General features: G+C 40.3%; 2 protein-coding genes and 1 long non-coding RNA gene across 11 annotated transcripts in view; 1 reads left to right on the top strand and 2 right to left on the bottom strand.

Moving 5' to 3' along the window:
- The window catches only part of LOC309706152 (protein TASOR-like), a 28,665-nt gene extending 18,866 nt beyond the window's left edge, over window positions 1–9,799 (bottom strand). For 3 of the 4 annotated variants that reach the window (XM_082532421.1, XM_082532424.1, XM_082532423.1), the window contains exons 1-9: window positions 9,686–9,799; window positions 8,472–8,556; window positions 7,599–8,150; window positions 5,370–5,515; window positions 3,650–3,742; window positions 3,277–3,349; window positions 2,664–2,755; window positions 1,558–1,689; window positions 102–232 (exon numbers count right to left, since the gene is read on the bottom strand). In XM_082532421.1, the coding sequence (XP_082388547.1) occupies window positions 102–232; window positions 1,558–1,689; window positions 2,664–2,755; window positions 3,277–3,349; window positions 3,650–3,742; window positions 5,370–5,515; window positions 7,599–7,866 (935 nt within the window). In that variant the 5' untranslated portion in view covers window positions 7,867–8,150; window positions 8,472–8,556; window positions 9,686–9,799. The remainder of the gene's footprint in view (window positions 1–101; window positions 233–1,557; window positions 1,690–2,663; window positions 2,756–3,276; window positions 3,350–3,649; window positions 3,743–5,369; window positions 5,516–7,598; window positions 8,151–8,471; window positions 8,557–9,685) is intronic. The other variant, XM_082532422.1, reaches the window with a different exon arrangement.
- A 2,113-nt stretch (window positions 9,800–11,912) lies between these two features.
- arhgef3 (Rho guanine nucleotide exchange factor (GEF) 3) overlaps window positions 11,913–21,313 on the bottom strand; it is a 33,458-nt gene continuing 24,057 nt past the window's right edge. For 5 of the 6 annotated variants that reach the window (XM_082533847.1, XM_082533848.1, XM_082533850.1 and 2 more), the window contains 9 exons: window positions 20,878–20,985; window positions 20,047–20,289; window positions 19,289–19,351; window positions 19,103–19,199; window positions 18,114–18,190; window positions 17,765–18,022; window positions 17,281–17,451; window positions 16,478–16,667; window positions 11,913–15,517 (listed from right to left, as the gene is read on the bottom strand). In XM_082533847.1, coding sequence (XP_082389973.1) covers window positions 14,844–15,517; window positions 16,478–16,667; window positions 17,281–17,451; window positions 17,765–18,022; window positions 18,114–18,190; window positions 19,103–19,199; window positions 19,289–19,351; window positions 20,047–20,289; window positions 20,878–20,985 — 1,881 coding nt within the window. In that variant the 3' untranslated portion in view covers window positions 11,913–14,843. The remainder of the gene's footprint in view (window positions 15,518–16,477; window positions 16,668–17,280; window positions 17,452–17,764; window positions 18,023–18,113; window positions 18,191–19,102; window positions 19,200–19,288; window positions 19,352–20,046; window positions 20,290–20,877; window positions 20,986–21,313) is intronic. The other variant, XR_014276819.1, reaches the window with a different exon arrangement.
- Window positions 18,495–20,162, top strand: LOC309706877. The gene is made up of 3 exons (XR_014276820.1): window positions 18,495–18,801; window positions 19,113–19,226; window positions 20,077–20,162. It is a non-coding gene; the product is annotated as an uncharacterized lncRNA (long non-coding RNA).

Below are 21,313 nucleotides of genomic sequence, written 5' to 3'. Positions count from 1 at the left end.
AATTACTGAAGCTGCTCTGGCTGCTTTTTCCTGGAAACCTGCGAACACTCTCTTTAGGTGTCATCTCGCTAGAATAGCATCAATTTACATGTTTCACATACCTGATGGGTGCTACAGGTGCACTGGGAAGAGGAGAGTCTTTTCCTTTAAGCTGGAAGGAGACCACAGCGTACGGGCACACCTGGCGAGGTCGCTGTCGCAGCTCGTCGAATGAATACTCGTAGAAGTATTGCTGGAATAATCAAGAAAACGGTTTTGTTTAAAGCAGTCATTGCTTCTTTAAAAGACTCACAAGGTTCCCAAACGCTTATTTTCCTCTTCAATAACCAGACGTGATTGCATATGTCAGTACTTTTTCACATTTACACATGCTGTGTCTATACTTGCACTGCCTACAAGTAGATTCACAACAAGTATGAACAAACTAAATGAATCTCACTACAAACACCTGAAAAATAATTTGAATGATAATGATTAGTGGTCACCATCTTGGCTCAGAGTAGAAAAAGAGGTGCTGTCAAATTAATTCCAGCTAGTAAAAGTAGGATAAGTCATATGCACTGATCACGATGTCACCATTAGCGCTGACAACATATCCTCATCAGCAGATAGAACTGATTTTTATTTTCCAGGCAAAGACAAAGAAAGACAAAATTCGAAAGAGGGCCAAAATGGGATCACAGACACACCAGATGAGCCTCCTTCTCCAAACGGAGCACCTCTCTATGCTCCTTCGGTAGCTGCTCAGCATACTGTGGCTGCTTCTCCATGATGAAAGGAGCAAGTTGAGGTGGCTTCAGCGTCTTGAGTGAGATTTTGGTAGCACATTTATATCAGTGTGCAAAGGGCTTAGGTATCCAGAGGTAGTGCAGACATGTTGGCAATGATCCACCCAAAACAGATGGATGGGTGCATGGATGGGACAAGTTTTTGACAAAATGAGGTGGCAATCACAACAATCAGAGTCAAATGCTGCAACTGTTATTTGTGTGAGTGTACAGCCAGCCTGTTCCATTTCAGACAACACTGACCCATGAAATGAAATTCACACACACATTAAATATGAGCCCTAACCCAACCATGGAAAATTTATTTTTCAGGTCAGTCCTAGTACAAATATGGAAACTAAAAATTTGATCATCAAACAAAAACATTTTAACTAGAAAACCTGTTTTAGCGAATAAACCATCTGAAGCTGAAAGATATTTTTCATGTCATTTTGTTCAATTTAAAACAAAAAATACATATTGACAGACGTGTAATTTTAGGTCTGCTTTTTCAACAGCTGAGTCATTTCCACACAATCCTCTCTGGATATTGTTTTTAAAGTTAAATTCAGACATTCAATTCCTGCCAAACACAAACCGGACCCCAATAACACCGCCAGAACCAACTGAAAGACTCCTGTTGACTATAAAACATCTCAAAGCACTGAAACAATTTTCTGTGTTGAACAGATAAAATGTGTGTAAAATGTGTGGGACATTATGTTTGTCCCAGAGTAAGTTGTCCATTTCTCAGTTTTTTTTTTTCCCCTCTGTGTTTGAGTGTATTTACCTGTGTGAGTTCAAATGCGCGGTATGAGTTCAGCGAGGTGACTTTGCTGGCGTTCTTGGAGATATGGCTGTCAAAGCGAGGCGTTGGATCTAGAAGGTTTTTCATGTTTTCATAGATGCTCTTGACTTTTCCCTAAAACGCCAAACAAAGAATTCCACTGCAGATTACAATCATTTCTACCACTACGTATTGAGTTTAACAACAAAGATTTATCAGAATCAGTGTGCTGCCGGCTTTCTCACCCGACGACACGTACACGCCGTCAGGGCTCACAGATTCTAATGCGTCGGATCTGCGCTATTTACGTCTTTTTGCGGATTCCGTTTACCTGCTTTCATTTGCTGTTTTAGATGTTTGGTGGTTGTCAAAATAGTTTTGTGATGTTTAACCTATATATAATTTAAATATCTACAGAGTGAGCCAGCTAACAAATGACATATCCACAGTCACAACAACTCAGCAATAAATAAAACACAAAGAAACATAAAATAAGCAATCAAATCGATAATTACAAGAAAGCTTGCCTCACAAACTCTGTTCTTGACTTACATCAGTGACTCAATACTGCACTTTTCTATTATATCCTACTAAGTGTTGGTCAATGAAAGAAAAACTATGTACTTTAAAAATAGCAGCTAGAATTGCTTGAGGGTTTTTTTTTTAATATTTTGAATATTCAAATGATGACTAATGACGATGACTATCCCTTCTACAAAATCAACAATTTGCATGTCTCATGTCCTTGCTTTTCTCTGCTCTTACTTTGTGCTTTTATAAATGCAGCAAGACATTAATGAAGCATTATTTTAGTATTTGTGCAATTGTCCTCAAAGTGCAGGCTTCAGCTCGTGCTGGGGTCTAAACAGAGAATAACATGGAGCTGAGTAAAGTGATAGATTTTTCATAAAATACAATTATTTGACCAATACAGATTTTTTTTTTTACCTGAATCCCAAATACTCTATTACAGAAGTACTTGTGAAACATAAGTCCATGACTTTTCCTAGACTTTGTGGATTTATTGAACTTTCCAACATTTTTAGAGGTTTGTAAAATTCCTTGACCATTCTCAGCTTTTCCACGCACATATGAACCCTGTAACTTACCTTCATCACTTTGAAGATGACAATCTCCCCCGTAGTTCCTGGTGTTAAGGAACTCATCTGCAGCAGGTCTGAGTACCTTGACAGATACACTCCTAAGAACATATGCAGACACATATGTCACACACACACACAAAGTGATAAAATTACTACTTATAGAATTTTTTTTAAAGTGGTACCTTGACTTAAGAGTGCCCCAACTAACAAGTTTTTCGAGATACGCCCAGTCTCTTGTACAATTTTGAGTTTAGAGCTGAAATTTAGAGCAACATCTGCCGAGCATGTCGTGTTTCACTCGTTCACCTTATGCGGTTATCAGTGTTGTTCTTACATTTATTTTGCAAAACTTTGCTTTTCCAACCATCCGGAGGCAGCGTTTTTGAGGGCCTGGAACGGATTAATGGCATTTCATTTATCTCAATGGAGAAAATTGATTTGGCATACGAGTAGTTTGAGTTTTAAGCTCCGTCACAGAACGAATTAAACTCATAAGTCAAGGCACAACTGTATATTTACTGGAAAGCTGATTCAAAAAAATAAATTCAATATCAGCTTGTTGTGACTTCTCCTTTTAGCATACAATAACTCAATATGTAGATCATTTGTGCACTATTACCTTTACTGGGGTTTCCCAACACTGTGATCCAGCTTTGACCCACAAACAGTCCCTTCTCACAGAGCAGGGGAAGCTAAAACAATAAACAAAACACAAGTTAGATCACAGATATAATGAAAGCTCAGTCTTAAAGGACATGGTTTATTGGCGTGATCCCAGTTATTTTACAGAGAAAACACAGTCATTCAGTTTTCTAGGAACAACTACAAGCAGTGTCTTTTCCCTGTAAACTTAATTTCTTAAGAAGAAATCTTCTAAGAAATACATACTTCCCTTAAGTAAATCAACTATGTAAATTGACTATGTCTCTGGATAAAGGCCAAAACAAACAAAACCACTGTTAACTGAACCAATAGCTCGGTGTCACTCCTACCTTTTGAGTGTCTGTCAACAGGAAACAGTAGCACTCCTCCAGCTCCTTATCGGTCCTCCCCTCTGCCTTCATCTCCTTCCTTTTTTCCACAAACTTAAAAACACACACACACACACACAAATAATGTGATCAATCATAAACACAAACACACACAAAAACGATCAGTACAATGATCACTAAACAAACAATATCATCTCTCTAAACAGCTTTTCCTAATGACAAACCTATCCAATTCATAATTCTTACTCCAAGACCTAAATTTTCTCACAACACAAACATGGCCTCTGAAATAGCTGCTCTACCATGCAAATACAGGCAATACATTCACATGTGTTCAGCTCATTTCAGTGTAAATAAACAGTAGTTTTTATTGAGTGAAATATTGATTTGTTCATTTCCTGAGCACTGCACTGACACTTGCACATGTCCATGGTACCCCAATCCCGATATTTCTATTTAATTTCTTTTATTTATTTAACCAGGAATTTTTTTTTTTTTAAAAAGATGAACAATCTATTTTGCGTGATCGTGCAAGACAAATACACAGAGCAGAATACACTAAATAAGAACTGATTCTGTTTTAACTAAGCTAACTATATTAGCTTGTCGAGGTTAAATCTCCTTTAACATCTCCTTTTACTTCCTTTAATATTGAAATATATGATTTCAGAATTCAGGATTAAAATTACTTTTTTTTTCTTCCTAAAATCGAATCAGTTATACTGCTTACTGTACTGTGACAATGTCTGTTCATTCACCTCCCTAACTGACAGATGTGTTAACAGGATCTACAGCTAAGTAATACTGGCATAATTTTTGTGGCATCACATTAATTTGCATTGCTTACTAAATCTGGCCCCTGTTCTCTTCCTGTGTGGACGCCCCATAAGAAGTTACGTCACCAACTACCAGCTGAAGCTTGCTTATGACTGCTCTTTACTCTCTCATGGAAAGGAAGTTATCTACCCAAGCAAGGTGTTGAAGAAAAAAAAAAAAAAAAAAAAGACAGCAGAGTGGTTTTGTGATACTTTGATCTAGAAAATGAATAGTCAGAGTACACCAGCGGTTTCAACATAAGGCCCTGAAACCAAAATCAACACACCAAATCGTCCAATCCAACCCACAGCACAGCTTTGGAGAATGTTAAATCTTGTGTTTGTTTTATAATGTTCTTACTGACAAAGACATCAACTACAGCCTGTAAGTAAATGATGAACCATTAAGGGGCATAAAATGAGCTGCTGTCTACTGTCAGCATTCCTTAAAATAACATACAAATTCCCTTTTTTTTTTTTTTTTATATTTACTACAGAATTTGATTTTTTTAAGAGGCGGTTTGCATTAAAAAAGACATTTTCTTTGACTAAAAAGATTTCTGGTTTTTATTTTATATTCCAGGCAGTTTTTCTGCATTATAAAAGTAAGATTTACATTGCGGTTATTTGTCTTAAGATATATCAAGCATTAAACGCGTAGTTAAACTTCTTTATATGGAAAGAAAGGTGAGACAATGTTTTTCTTTGTTTTTAGTACTATCATCTGTGTTGCCCACAAAGTAAACTGTTACAAAACCACTTGACCAGACCATCCAAGCAAAGACGTGTGGTCACAACCTGCAAGTAAAGTAGTCCCTGCACGTAACCCACGGTGATCTTGATTTCCCCCTCCCTCCCATTTAGTTGTTTAATGAATTCACGACTCTGACTTGTTTATCTCTCACCTCTTTCTCCAGCAGCTCACTGTAGACAAGCCGAGGTATGGAGTACGTAAAGCATCCAGCAGAGTTAGTGTCGATGTAGCTGGAGGTCAGGATAGTCATCATGTCTTCATACTCTCTGGACTCAGTGGAGACATACTGGAACAGAGCTGCAAGAAAGACCGGAGAGATTAGAGCCAATAAAAACCACTTTCACAAATAATCCCTCAGAATGATGAATCCATTTTACCTTTATAATTTACATATATACCTTTACACTGTCTTCATTATTTCATAGCAAGAAACAGGTGTGTTTGGCTGTTTGCAGTGTTCTCTGTTCAACATAACATTTTCTTCCACTGGACAAGTAATTGATGATGTAACTTCTTTTGGGGTGTCCACAGAGGAAGAGATAAGGGGCCAGATTTAGTAAGCAATGGGCCACAATATTAATTCCATGAAAAGCTGATATCATGACACCCCTAGTTTGCAGGTAACTGAACTTGATGCCTTGCTTTGTGTATGTGTAACAGGCATATAACGAGCTGAGGGGGAGCTCTTTCAACCGTATCTTCAGTTTCCCTGGTCAGTCCTGGTCATCACTGACTTTAACACACTTGCCTCTAGAAGGACCATAAACTCAAGTCAAATAACAGGACTTTAACTTGAGCTTGTACAGAATATTACTGCTCTTGTCAGTAACCCTGCTGTTCACGTATATCAGACAAAATTGTAAAATTTGAAATAAAGCCACCAATATGCCCCACCCTTTATGTCGCTTTGAGCACAAAGGCTCCTCATAAGGAGGCCCACAGAAATATTTGACAGACTGGCTTAATTACAACAGGACAGGTGCTGTTTTTTTTTCTTTTTTTAGCCAGATTCTCAGGAGAACAGGAAAAACCTGTAGCAGCTGCCTCCCTCGGAGTGGAGAGGGCTCAGCTGGAGCATCAAACACTAATGTGTGATTTAACAAAAAGAGCTAATGCCCCCAGTAACCCACAACATATTTGTCCGTTCCACAGCTACAACACCGGGGTTGAGACAAAATATTCAAACACAAGCCAAAAAGATGTGGTGGTAGTTTCAAATTGTGGTCTCAGACAGCTATAATACATAAAGAAGATGTCAGCATAGCCTGACTATCTTTGAATTTACTGCTTCAAAAAACCCTATAATCATCAGCATGGTGGTTATTAACTATGTTTGTTAAATGATGCATTCAAAGGAGGAAAAAGAAAATAACTAAGATTTCTCTTGAACTAAAGGAGGCTTTTTCAGTAGGAGTGGTCTATTAGGCTTGGAAAGACTGCTTGGAAGGTACCAAGGAACATAACAGTTTGAGTAGGACAGGATAGGATAGGATAGGGAGTTGCATGGAGTACATGGGGGATATATATGCAATGACATCCTTTAAAACTGGCTCCCGGGCCAAAATTATTGTGTTGGTTTGGTGCTAATCAAGGCAAAAATAAATTACCATGGTCTCAGGCTTACATCTTTCTGACCTACCAACAATCCCTAAAAAGCACAACACCAAACCTTATCTCAAAGCTCATTTAACTTTTAGCCTTAATCTTATAGTAGACTCTGTAAAAAGCGCCAAAAAATGTCCTCAAGATCCCATTTTAGGGTCGACACGATGACAGTAGCCATAAACACAAGAGCAGAAAGCGCAAAGTACATGTGAGCACTTGGACACTTATAACTGGAATGTAAACAAGGAGGCGGTTACCTCGCTTTAGCTAACCCTCGTTAGCAGAAGCTAATGTCAACATAAAGGGGAAAATGCAGCTTATAATTTCGTACATGAATGCGTGGATATTTACTTTCACTCACAAACAGCCTAAAATCATCTATAAAGTGAAAAATAAACACCTGTTGCACTTACAAGCATGTAATTAATGTTAACTGGCTGGTGACGCTAACTCCTAGCATCCCTCACTAAGCCTAACCGTGTACTCAAACACACTGGAGCTTGTACGGAGTTTGATACACGTAAAACTGATGGTGACAGTAGGGCTGGACATATGAAATACACATTTGTGGACACAACCGTGATGTTGTGCGATGTAAGAAGAGAAAACAACGTTTTCGAATTGATACTCGCACGTCCGATAATGGAACTTCCCCGTTGCTAACTCAGGTTCAGGGCAGTGTTTCAGGTGTAAAAAACAAATCTAAACAAATTAGCACAGAGAAGTCCTGAATGCTATGGTGTAATTTTACTAATATACAGACACAATGGCCCACCTTTCTTTTCCTCAGTTTTCTTCGGTATGTGGAACTTGTAGGGCTCCTTGGGCATATGCCTCTTATGGACTATGTGAGGTGCCGAGTTCCTCCTCTCCATCCTCCCGCCAGCAGCGCCCGGTCTGTCCGCTCCAGGCTGACTTTCTCTGGAAGGGGTTAGGTCGATCACCTCGCCATCTTGCAGGCTAACATTAGCTCCAAGCTCCGCAGCAGCAGACACCCTCCTCGAACGACCTGCTTCCCTCCGGGGCAGGCTGCTGTCGTCCATTGTATGTATTTTGGACGTAACGGAATAGTCTCTCCTCAACCGTCACTCCGGCACCTCGTCTCTGCTACAGTCCCGCGATGACACCGCTGTTACCTCCTAATCCCGCAGCGGAGGGAGTCGGAGCAGCACTCAACCCGCACCATGCTTCCTGTGGGCGCAGATCTTCTTCACTGAGATTTAGCTGCACCTGGTTATCTCAATGCTGCCATCTTCTGGAAAACGAACCCCATCCCCACAGTTTCATTACGGTTTCAGTGGACGCAGAACAGCGATGGGTAAATAAACTGTAAAATAAAGCATGTCAGGGTTCAGGGAGGACAAAGCCCCGAGCCTAAAACTGCGACAGTTCCCACGATGTTTTTCCACGGTGTAGCACAAAATGGTGGTATAAAGGGCCACTGAAAGGGAAAATAAGAAGCCGAGCAGCAGGGCCGTGCAGAGACGTTTAAAGGGGCGGGTGCTCAAAGTTAAAAAGGGGCACATTGAACCAGACTGAATAACAACAACACACATTCATTCATCAAGAATCTAATATGGGATCGCATCATACTATATCACTGTTGTGAGGTGGCGACAATGCAAAGCAAACGTAGCCTATGTTTTACCTGATGGGTACAATGTTGCTGTTGAGGGGTTTCTGCTGCTCCTGCTGCTGATAGTGCTGGAGGGCAGGGCTGTGTTGATCTGAGACTGTAGACATTAAAAAGTCCATAGGAGAGATGGTAGCTGATTAAACAAGTATCATGACATAATAACAAAATGCAAAGATTGGTGACAGCGCTTGGAACCATAAGGCAACAAAAAACTGTGAGAAATAAATTAGGCTCTGCCTGTGAATCACTCTTTGCTTCTCTTCTTCCTTCCATCCCATCATTTCATATATCACTCTCCACTTGCTGTCTATCTGAGAACAAGGCACAACTTGCTATTGCAATAAACTATAATCTAATTATCCACACCTAACAACTCTTGCACTTAATCTATAATAAAATGACAGAAAAATGTTATAGCACTGCCTTTAGTAGCCTCACACAGCTCCTACTGTTTCCTCCTCATGTCCTTACCAGGCATGTCTGGACAATGTTATATCATGAGAGTAATAATTTAAAAAAATCCATATACATAAAACAAACACATGCACGCACACACAGTGACATTTTAGACCTTCTTCAGAATACTGTATATGCTATCCAGAATCCTTACATTATTATTTATTACTAGAGCTACAATAATAAAGCAATGAGGAGGGGGAAGTAATAAATATGAAATAATGTCATTATGATGATTCCATTTGTTTCACTATCCACTCTGTGCAGGGGCAAAGCTTATTACATTTTTAAACTGTAGAGATACAATCATTTTACTGCTGTAAAATCCAAATTTTGTCTTATTTAAAATATAAATCTAATATAATCTGCTTCTTAATGTATGTTCTTTAAAATACAGCGTGTGTTTTTTTTAAATATTATAATAATGCATAATTATGTGGACATGCATATTAGATGGTTTTTTAGTGAAATATAAGCCCTCCAGAAAGGCAGGAAAAGCCCGGAAACTTACTTTAAAACTAAATATGTTCCCTAAAACGGTGGACAGAGCTACAGACCCATGACAGCCTTAACCAGTGAGCTAGCAGCTATGACCAGCACTACATGTGCAGTTAATAAAAGGACAGGTAATGTTTGTCGCGCTGTTGCACACACAGCACGCTCATTTGTTTCAGTTTGTCAGTTGCCACAAGACAACTTATCAACGTGTACGTAATAAGCCAATACTCCTGTGTGCTATAGACTATAGTGTACGCTGTACACCTACTTACTGGTTTTGTCGCATCAGTCTGTATGGAAGAAATATAGTAAGTCTGTGTCTCTGAGTTAATTTGTGTTTCTCCTACAGCTCCGGACTGCAAAAAATGCGCGTGCTCTCTGTGAGCTCGTTCCCGGCTCGTAACCAGCGCGTTCTGCCGTCAAGAGCGATCATTGGTTAAATGTGATCATGTGACTGATGCAAGCCAGATCCTTTTATTCAGTAAAACTGTGATTAATAGTATACATTATTGTTGAGGGGCACAGACAAGACTCCGCACGCCCACACAAAAAAAATATATATATTTTTTGAAAAGTTGCCTCAACAAAAGGGCACTTTGGGCACCCATCAGGAAAGGGGGGGTGCTCAAGCCCCTCCAGCCCCCCCCCCCTGCACGTGCCTGGTGCAGGTAGATAATGCCTTGACCGCCTTCATTCACAATGTCCAATCGTCCAGCAGTGAGATCCCGCCTGCACACAATGTACCCTTTATTCCTGCACATCCTGCTTGTTCATGCTTTGATATGGACAGACTGTCAAATACTCCAGCCATCGAGGCAGCTCTGCAGCAGGGGGGCGACCATAAACGGCACTACTGTTTCTGGTTTGGCTGGTTCAAGTAATACAAACAGACACATCAAATGTAGTTTAGCACATGGTGTCTCTTGCTTTCTAAAGATGCAGTTTCTGTATTTTCCAGTTGGAAATAAATGGATATTTATAATAAACGTATTTTATAGTGAAAAAGAACTGAGAGGAAAAACGTGAGATTCGTTTTGAAATATTTCCAATGCGTCATTGTTATTTGAGCAGTCAGTTTATCTGTACATGATCTGATTATTTCATACTGAGAATATTTCTTTACAGCAAGTGAACGAAAATGATGTCATGCTATTCTGAGGTTGTAATGAGCACTGCACGGTTAACATTAATTCGCAGTAGTGGACTAAGCTGGAGTGTCTTAATGCGTGCTCTGTAAGGAAATCACACAATGTTCTAACATCTGTGAGAGAAATATTTCCCGTCTAAGTGACTTTTTCAGTCTCAGCTGACTGTAGCTTTCCTATACCTTTGAAAAGTACTTTTGCATAATGGCCATTGACTAACAATAGGCTGTGAGCTCAGTTTCATGATCGTTAATATGCAAATTTACATGACTATGGATCAATGTCCATGAGCAGTCATTCACAGAAAGCCGGGAAATGGCTGCAATTACAGCATTGTGGTGGAAGATGTACAAATCCCCCTCACTGGTTCAGAGATGGGTTTTTACTTTTTACATCAATGGCTTTCTTTACTCCGGTGGTCCTCTCTGTCCAGGATGTGTACATTCTCATCACTGAAAGGGTGGTCAGTGGACTTTAGGTGTAAATAGACTGTGGAGCCTTGACCTGATGAGGAACTTGTTTGGGTTCCTTGATGTACACTGCTCAAAAACATGACAGGAACACTTTTTATTCATAGTATAGTGACAAGTCAATATAACTTCTTGGACATTGATCTGATAATTTAAGTAGCAGAGGGGTTGTTCATCAGTTTCAGCTGCTTTGGTGTTAATGAAATTACCTATTGGTAATTTCATTAACACCAATAGAAGTTTAACACCAATAGAAGCCAGGTTTCACAATGAACACACCCGAAACTCTGGCTGATTGGGACCCACGCCCAGTTTCCCACCTTGGCTCAGGCGATTAGAGGATCATCAGGGGGTCCTTTTGTCCCTCTGTGGGGGGTCACTCCCACTAGGTTTATATCTGGGACTCTCCACCATTTGACCTTAGAACTGAAGAAGCTTCTCGGATGAGAGGTGAAATGTCTTCAAGCAACTTAAAGAAGTCCAGACGCTTTTCTTTGCAAGCTCCTTTCACTATGATGACCTGGATGACTGAGAACCTTCACAGACACCAATAGAAGTGCAACAATGAGACAACCCCCAAAACAGGAATGGTTTTACAGGTGGAGGTCACTTGTATTTTGACTGCCGTTAGGTATTAAGATGAAATGCACCAGCGTGTGCAGTGGTTCCTGTTGGTGCACAACAATGCCATGAAAATGACATCCGTCGTGATCTGTCTTTTTTTTGTTGTTGTTTGACTTAGCCCTGGTTTGGAAGATTTGAAGGCAATCAGAATAGCTTGTTGTAACTGTAGCTTTTGTGCATTTGAGTGATTGCATTTCTGTGTGTGCAAGGCGATAGGAATTTTTTTTAAACTAACAGTAACCATTCATCCAATGAAAGGCTTTCTATTAAAACAATTTATTAATGCTTTGTTCCAGACAATAATACTTCAACTTATAATCACCTTGTTCGTTTTTGCACAATAGTTAGTGTTCTCTGAGCAGAGATGTCCAAATCTCCTCTTATAAGGACTTTGCAAAAGTTTTGAGCCACCTCTCATTTCTTTACATTGTGCTCCCAATAAGTGAAAAATTAGTCTTTTTGGAAAATTGCTGCTATTTCACTAATTTTCAGTCCAGTCCTTGTACCTGAACATTTTCAGAAGAATGTTTTTCTCTGTTTATTTAACCACTTCGCATTGACCTATGAAACATTCAAGCACTAAAAATGCATCTAACTCAATGGATGTAGCAGTGTTGTCTACATATAACAAGTAAGCAGAAATACACCATTTGGTCCCATTTCTTTTGGTTTAATCTACAAAAATATGAGAATGGAGCAAAAAGCAGCCAACATCCAAAGAAGAGCTTTGAATTTCATTCAATAGGAATGGAAAACTATTCCCAAAGACTGCATAAAGAAATTATTAGAAAACTTGCCTAAGAAAAGGTGTTCATACCAAATACTGACTTTCCAGGGTTTTTGTTTTTTTTTTGCCCTATAAACACTATTTCCATGTACTCTTCTACATGTTTGAATAAAGTGCTGCACCTATTTCCCATTTCCCTAGCAAGATATATAGAAAAATGAAGGGGTGGTTCAAAGCTTTTACACAGTAGTGTAATTCATTTAAAAAAAATGGCAGCCTTAATTAAGTGTAAATGTCATTATTAGCATCTTCAGCCTTGCTAACATTGATGACAGGAATCATTCTGTGTGTAATATGTAAGCACGAATATAACAAACAGTAGCGCTTGTTTTTTTTCCCCCTTCATTCATATTACACAAATACTTCATATACATTCTTTATATACATACAGTACATGTACAACAGGCTCCTTCTTTAATGCAGAGTTGAACACAGAGCATTTCACTTAGCAGCAGCTTCAGCTGCTGCAGGCTACTTCAGTTTAACAAAATATTGTTGGGATACATGATAAAAACTGTAAATCTACAGAACACAGAAGATAAATAAAGTCTGCTATTAAAAGGGAATGTACAGCTGAGTTCTCTCCAGTGTTTTCAGACATGCTTTAAAAAGTTTTTGAAACATAGCAGCAGAGGAGGAAGCGATCCCACATCTGACAAGAAAACTAAAACAGGAGATGAAAACCAAGTGACGTCCGCCAGAGCTGAAAAATGAAGCCAATGTACAAATGCCAATAACTGCAGTTCCTCTCATGGCCGCTTGGGGCTAGCTCCAAAAGGAAATCAATCCCCATAGTCTCCCCATGCAAAGATGCCCAACAACCACATATTTACAGCCTGGTACAATTAATGTTTTGGCTTCATTGAATAGTTTCTTTCCCTCCATAACAAGTGAAGGGGGGGGGGGGGGGGGGGGGGGGGGCTTTTGGGCTCAAAGTAGGGGATTTGTTGCTTTGCTTTTAAAGGAATTATCTAAGAATACTGTAATTTCCTGTTTGGTACAAACCATCCAACACATCTCTTCTTTAGTTTTGGAGACTGAAATTATGGCTTTCTGCAGACTTATTTTTCCAACCAGAAGAGTCCACGTTTTACATACAGTCTGTGTCTCCACCAATCTATACAACAGAATTGGTATGTAAAATATACCAATGAGCAAAAATGTGTTTTCACATTTCCCAGTTTTCTGTTTTCCACTACTGCTCACCTCACAGGACCAGTGAGGTGAGCAGTAGCCTATCCAGGAGAAGCCTGTCCAGGAGAAGCCTGTCCAGGAGAAGCCTGTCCAGGAGCAACCCCCATACTTCTGTGTTCATAACCCCAAACATAAGAGTAACCAAATAACTGATGATTTCTACAGTAAATGGAGACATACGTTTTGTTATCATTCGGTGAAAGTAGTGTTCTCAGCCTGGTCACCACTATAAAGACTGTTGAGCTCTGCTGCTGGTAAGGGGTGGTTGGAACAGGATTTATTTCTTCAAAGGCGGGTCCAGTACAAAATGTGAGTTAATGTTAGCTATGATGGAGCCAGGGGGGAGCTGGAAAGGAAACCTGTGAGGGAGGGCCTTTGAGCAGTCTTTCAGCAGTGTGTGCCTGGTGAGCAACTTCCACAGGGTGTGGTATCCAGTCCTCTTAACAACATCCATGGCTAACTGCAGTTAGAACACAGCAGATAGCAGCACGGGAGACGATTACTTCCAATCCTCAGTCTTATGACCAACCTTTGCACACACCATTTAGCAACTGCTAACATCATTTCCTCTATTTCACTTTTTCAATTCTCCTTAAACAGTCAAAACTCTAAATTCACCAAGGTTTTTATAGGGACTTTTATTTTTGCATCCGTTGGTCAACCAGAGTGGGTGCAGCAGTGAGACTGTCCTGGGAGTATTTAACCTAAGGGAGAGGAGTGTCTCACTGCCTGCCTAACAATGTTTTTACATTGCTAGGGAGTGACTGTTTACTCCGATGTGGAGAATAAGTGTGTATCCTCCTGACTCATCTCCTTGAGATATACTTATTTCTAAATGTGTAATGTTTGCTGTCATCTTATCTCTGTTCTCATCAGATACAGTGGTCAGTTGTCTTCTTTATTTAATGTTTTTGATCTAATGTTGTTTGAATTTGGCCTTTTCTGAGTCTTTATTTCACCTGGAGCACATTTTTGTTACTTCACCATATCTCCTGGACTTAACATCTTACATACATATCACAGTATAAGCATTTACCACCTTCAGCTTAATTCTGAGCAGTATGTCTGTGAGCAGTGAGCACCGGTTGGTCTCGTGACTTCTCCCAAGAAGTTTGTTCATATACGTTTCATTTGGCTTTTTGTTAGTTACATCATTACTAAATACCAAAGTTGGTTGAGTTTAGTTCCAGTCCTGATTCATGCTGTCCTATCAGCACCTGTGGCACTGCAGTGAGTCCATCTCGCCAGTGTCCATACCATCCTCTCTTTCTTCTGCAGCACTGCTCCACTCCTCCTCCATCACTTCATCCTCCACTTGTTTGGGAATTGAAGAGGAGAGGAGGGAAATGGAAACTGCATCTTCACATCTGGTGAGAGTCTGTCCCGCTTCATCCACCTTAAAGTCTACAGTGGCTCCTGGTTCAGCTCCCATCTCCACACCAACACCCCGATTTCCCTCCATCTCCACACCTGTCTTTGCTTCACTGATCACAAGCTGTAGTGCTCCGTCCATCTCTGACTTACCATGCAAACCCAAATCTGCCTCCATCTCCTTCCCCGTCATTGTCTCTTGAGTTAAACCCAGCCCATCTCCATCCCTCAGTCCAAGCTCTTGCTGTCCATGCAGACCTGCCTCTCCCTCCAAGCCCTGTCCTTTCACACCCCACAGCCCCACTGTTTCAACAGGTGGCCCTGGTTGTTCATTGACCCCCGTCTCTGGACAATGTCCCGTCTGTGGCAGCTGGTCTCCAGTCAGTGCTGCAGCTTCTTTGGCTTGTCTAATGCAGTTGATCCACTGTTGTTTGTTGAAGGCGTCACTAGCCTGAAAGCAGTGGCTCTGCAGTTGGCCTCCAGTACGGTATGAAACCCGGAAGAAGTTCTTTGCTGTGTGGAGGAGAAAATGAGGAAGAAGAAACAGGAGACAGAGGTGGTGAACATAAGCTGGAATTTGATAAAAATCCTATAATAAACAGAATAAACTGATATGTAAACATTGTTGCCAAATTATTATCAGAAATAAAAACAAAAACAAACAAATGACCAATAAAGGTGTATATTTACTAAAGTAAAAGTGAGCTGTGCACAAGTTTTATAGCACAGCACAAAGTCTCTTAGTTTTCCTTGATATACCATTTCACTAGATCACAACCTGAACATTATGGTTTGATGGTACGTCAATACATCTATCATTTTTATTGTCACTACTAAGTTCAGAACCCTAACAATAACTTTAAACCTAAAAAATGGATTTAACCCTTAAAACAGCCCTTTAAAGGCAGGCGAAATGATAACGCAGGTCATAAAATCCAACATAATACAAACTTTAATCCCTCTGATTTCATACACCCACTGATTATCACATGGACAGCTCTACCAGCATGTTTTAATATAATTTAATGCATTTTTCTGTCTCTGGAGTCATTTGACAAATGACACACCTCTTATCAAAATTGTAACTTCACGATTGTTTTCATGTGGCACATTCAGGGACACCCATAAAGTGTAGCTACCTTCCCAGAATGGGCAGTTTAAAAAGTCCTGGAATCACTCATGTAAATTTAGTGCTACAACAGGTTCCTCTGGTTTCAGTCACAGACACTAGACATTCAATCTTTTGGCTACACGGACATCCACTGTGTTCAGGACAAGATCATTGAGGTCCAACATTAAATACTAGCTTACAATCAGCATACTAGTTCATGTGGTGAGTGCAGAATATGACACATTTAGTTTCTACCACGCAGAACTACAAAAACACTTTTGTAACCTTAACTTTGGTCACAAAGACATCCTCAGCATGCAGCACACCTGACACTGATTTAAATAGCTGTGTCCAGTACTGACTTCGTTCATTGTTGCTGAAGGCCCCTCTGATGGATCCGCCCACTCTTATCTCGCCATCTGATAGGTCTTCCAGGTCCAGCTGACGAATGGGGATTGGCTGGCGGCAGAGCTGATAGCCGACTGGCTGGTCGTTTGACGACATGGATCTGGTGATGACCAGGACGTCCTGGAAAAGGAACACGTGGAGCTTCTAGAAAGAGAGAATCAGACAGAGTACAGGTTTTAATTTCTTCCTCTAGAGATACCAATAAAATATATGGATGATATTTATGAGTGATTTTGGTCATAAAATGGTAATGTTATGAAAGTATTAGAAGCATTTCTGTGTAGCATTAAAATCAACCAAATTAAGGAATCACCTTTAAAAAGCTCACGTATGTCATGAAAATTCATATAATGCATATCACTGATTTCAAGAGTGAGTTGAAAATAAACATGTTTTATTGATTGGATTTAATCAGTGTTGTTGTAAATATTTTAGCCATGGCAACAATCCTCTCTATGACATCATAAATACCCAAGACTAAAAAACCCATGTGAAACTATGTTACGCCCCTCTGAACCCCCTGCTGTATACCTTGCAGTGGGACTACAATAGGCTTCAGGCATTTCTTCATCAACACCTCATCAGGTGCAATTAAACAGCAGAGCAGCCTGAAGCCTGAGCTTCCCATTCATAAGGATTACTTTTACATACAACGATTTAAATATCTAAAACTTTGAGGTCCATTTTGACCTTTGGATATATTAAAGAATGGATAAATGGGGAAGGGAGGACGATAAAGTTGTAGAATTGTACTGACGAGTCCTCTGTTGTTCTTCAGCTCTCCATGGCAACTGAGGGTCTTTGAGCGGTCGATGAGTTCGTCCCTTTGTCCGTCCTCTGTGTACACCAGACGATCCTTGTAATATTGACACTCCGACTCTCCTGTCTGCCTGTTGATGTCCGCTACCACGCTTTGAACCATCAGCATCTGTGGGACAGACACACAAACACACTGTTATCTCATCTGACATTTGTGGTCAGCTGAGTTGATGGATGGTTGGACAGTCATGGACTTCTACAGCTCTCAATCTTCTGCCCACACTGAAGAGGCAGCCAGGATTTTCTCTGTCTGCATCTTTGTCTATTGCCTTACTGTCCCTCGACTGTCTTTGGGATGAAGGTGCGTCTTGAGACATGTCTGCACTAAGCAAGTTTATGTAACAGTCATGAGTATTAGTCTTTTTAAAGGCTTTATCTGGTGACCCAAACTGATGAAGTATTGCAATCTTAGTTTTCCTCACCGCTTCGTCCAGGTGCTGTCGATCTGGGTGGTCGTTGGCTGTGTGCTTGAGGATCTCTCTGAGCAGCAGTGGGTATTTCACCAGCCGGCTGCGGGGGATGTCCAGGAAGTTCCATAGGTCCAGCTTCCTGCTAAAAGGTGACTGGAGACAACGCTGCAAGAAGTCCTGGACTCGCCGATCTTGCTTCTTCTGGTCCAACAAAGCCTTGGCTTTGACCTGGTTACTGCAGTACGGCGTGTAGGCAGAGAGGCAGGGCAGCTAGAGCGATACAAAGACAAACACTCTGATAAATACTTGGTGAAGAGCTAATATCTGGATTCTGCTGTCTGTTGATTAGAAAAACGCTCACCCAGTCAGTTAAAATATGTCCTACATGATCTGTGGACCCGTCAGGTTTTCTGGCATCTCGGAGGCGACTCAGCAAATCTGAGGTAAGACAGAAAAGTTAAAATTTATAAAAAGAGACGTCAGAGTGAGAATAATGGATGCTTTAAGGGCATCAAGTAATACAGAGAAAGGAAAACTCCACAAAATGAAATTTACACCTAAACTCTAATATTTTATACAATAGAAGTGCAAATATGTGTCATGGTTCTGGGTCATTTTGACACAGCTCTTTGAGTTATGTTTTGGTTTGTATTAAGGGTTATATTCTTTCAGTCTGTCTCAAGTCCGCGTCTTTGTAAATTATTTCTTTTTTCCTATTTTATTTTGATAGTCCCCATCCTATGTCAGTGTATTCACTTTTACTTCCCCCTGTCTCGTTAGCCTTAATTTCTCCCAGCTGTGCCTTTCTCCTGTTTTCCATTTCCTGATTACTCCACTGTGTATTTAAGCCCTGTAAGCTGTTTGTTTTGTCTCAAGCGCCTGATACATGTCAGTCCTTAGTTTCGCCGTTCAGAGTTTTGGTGACTTTAATTTATTAAGAGTTTTTTCTAGCAATAAAGCTGCGTTTTGAGTTCCAGTCCCATCTTTGAGAGTCCTGCATTTTGGGTCCTTTTTACTGCCTGCCTGCACACAGCCTAACATGATAATATGTAAGTGTATATAAAAATGTATAAAAATATCGACCAAAAAAAAAAAAAAAAAAAAAAAAAGAACTAATTGTTTTACTTTAACTGCCATGACTCCTCCACCTGAATGCTAATGAGGCTCGGTTTAATTTTAGTTAAGAAAGCAATGAATTATCAAACATCCATTACAGATTGTTTTTATACAAAGAGCATTAAGGTTGTTACATATGTCATTCATCTGTATGTCTACATAAAGATCATGCAAATGACTAAAGATTCCTGTGAAAAGATGCTGTAAATGGTGGTAATTAAAATATTTTCCTACCTTCATGCAGAGGTATAAGTGATTCCAGAGTACCAAAGATCTGGTTCAGTTCTTGCTCGGTCATGATGGATAGCTTGAGCATTGGGTCGTGGTAGGCCTACAGCACACGCATAAAGAAACACAGGTGACTATACTGACACTGAAGGCAAGTTCTTCATTGAAATATAAATAAACAAGTTACTTCACCTTCTTGGCCAACTTCAGATCCTCCACCAAATCCTGCTCGCCCTGAGCCAGCTCAAATATAGCCTGCAAAGGAAGAACAATTACTTTGAGAACTCAATGCTACAGATTGACGTTAGTGTTAGTTTGGTTCAGTGGCTGAAAAATGAACATGCAGTATCTGGAGTGGCCACTTGAGGCTGACTTACAAAGTGAGTCAGCCCCATTGACTCCCATGTTAAAATGCCCAACTTTACAGCAGAAACAAACATGTTTACAGTGTGGTATATAAACAGCTTTAGAATCTATGGATATTTCCCCCTTTATAACGGCTCTATGGTGAAGTTAGGTATGAGGCCCTTTAACTGGACTGGACTCATTTCTGGTGTTGGTGCCTGTACAGCTGGTCCACGACGATGTGCTTCATTTTGATGGGGGACGTTCTCTTTTTTCCTTTTTCTACTTTTATCACTAATTAGCAGCTCTCTGTGTCAGGGGGTGATTAAATGTGGAGTCCAAAAACAAATGGGTGGCAACATTGGCTACTTCCATTTTTTTTATACATACAGTCTATGATTCAGGCCAAAAAGTTAATTCATCATTGTTGTTTGGCAGTGTTTCAAATTTCGTTGTACATGTACAGTGACAAAAAGGAGCTATTCTATTCTACTGATCATTCTTGAGACTATATTCTAGTATTTAAATTAGAATAATGAATTGAAATAATGTACCTGAACACTTTGAAATAAGAAATAAACTGCTAAAAATTCACTGATTTTCACCTCTTGTCGTTTTATCTCTTTGGGGCTCAGAGGTTGTGCCGCTCCCAGTCGGACGTCAAATGTCTCGCTCCACAGCTTGCTGTCCCGACGCTTGGAGGCCGGAGCAGCTGCGGTTGAAACCCTCGGGGCAGTCATGGAGGACGAAGGGTTTGAGAGTGTCGCTGAGATAACACGTGTCTTTGTCGAGGAGGAAGGAGGAGGAGGAGCAGCTCTCTCTGCCTCATTACGAAGACTGATGGTACGCTGCAGAAACAGAAGATGGTTTAAATATATATTAGAACTTATTTCTGTTTGTTAAATTGTACTATTCTGTAGCCTAAAACTTTTGTTGCCATCCCTGATTCTGGAAGTAAAAACTCATCAATCATCAATTTTCCCCATAAATGATATTATTAAATAATATAACTTGACTATAAAACTGTTTTTTGAATTATGACCTCCCTCCACTCCCTCAGCATAGGTGCCAGTATACTGTAATGTCACCTGCTATTGAAGTCAAGCTGAGTGTTTTGGGTGTTGCCATTTTTGTGTTTTGAAATCGGACAGGATCTGGCTGCACATTCATAAGGCGGCGATATCTTCAGAGATTTCTGTGTAACCAGTCGTCTTTTTGCCATTAGAAAGAATGTCGTTTTAAGGCACTTCCACACTCACTTCACTGCTATTTTCTACTCTAAACTGTAGGATTCATAGCTGCCCCTGCACGAGATCTCTGATCTAATTTCATCAAACCTAATACTTAAAATGGGAAGCAGGATAAGAGCCACTCTCATTTCCCATCTTAAATAACCTACTACTAAAAAAACTGAAGACATGTGATTGTTGGTTTACCTGCAGTGTCTGGCCAATCCTCTTCAGCGGCGTTGTCTTGACGGGGGGCAGCAGGCTGGCCAGAGATGCTACCCGGGATACAGGCTTACTGCGCTTGGTGCTGGGCTCCTGGAAGGGGTGAACAGAGCCACATGGTTACATTATCTCACAAAATCAACACACCTGGGATACAAACGACCCAAAGGGTTAACAAGGACACCAATTAATCAACCAAACATCAATACCAGCAGACATTTTTCTTGTTTTATATCAGCCAGTCAGAGGTTTCTGTGTGTGCAAATGTTCTAGTTGATTGTGGGAAAGCCGACTCTGGTTTGTTGACATATTATACAATAGCATGACTCAAAAGTCTTTCCCTCAGTACCAGACTTTATCACACACGCAGTCATGTTTCACTAACTTATGTCACGCACACACTAAACAGGACGGTTGTTAT

Source organism: Aulonocara stuartgranti (genome assembly GCF_965226115.1).
Source record: "Aulonocara stuartgranti genome assembly, chromosome: 5".
Taxonomy (NCBI): domain Eukaryota; kingdom Metazoa; phylum Chordata; class Actinopteri; order Cichliformes; family Cichlidae; genus Aulonocara; species Aulonocara stuartgranti.
The sequence above is the reverse complement of the archived record's forward strand: the minus strand, read 5'-3'. Positions and strand labels throughout refer to the sequence as shown.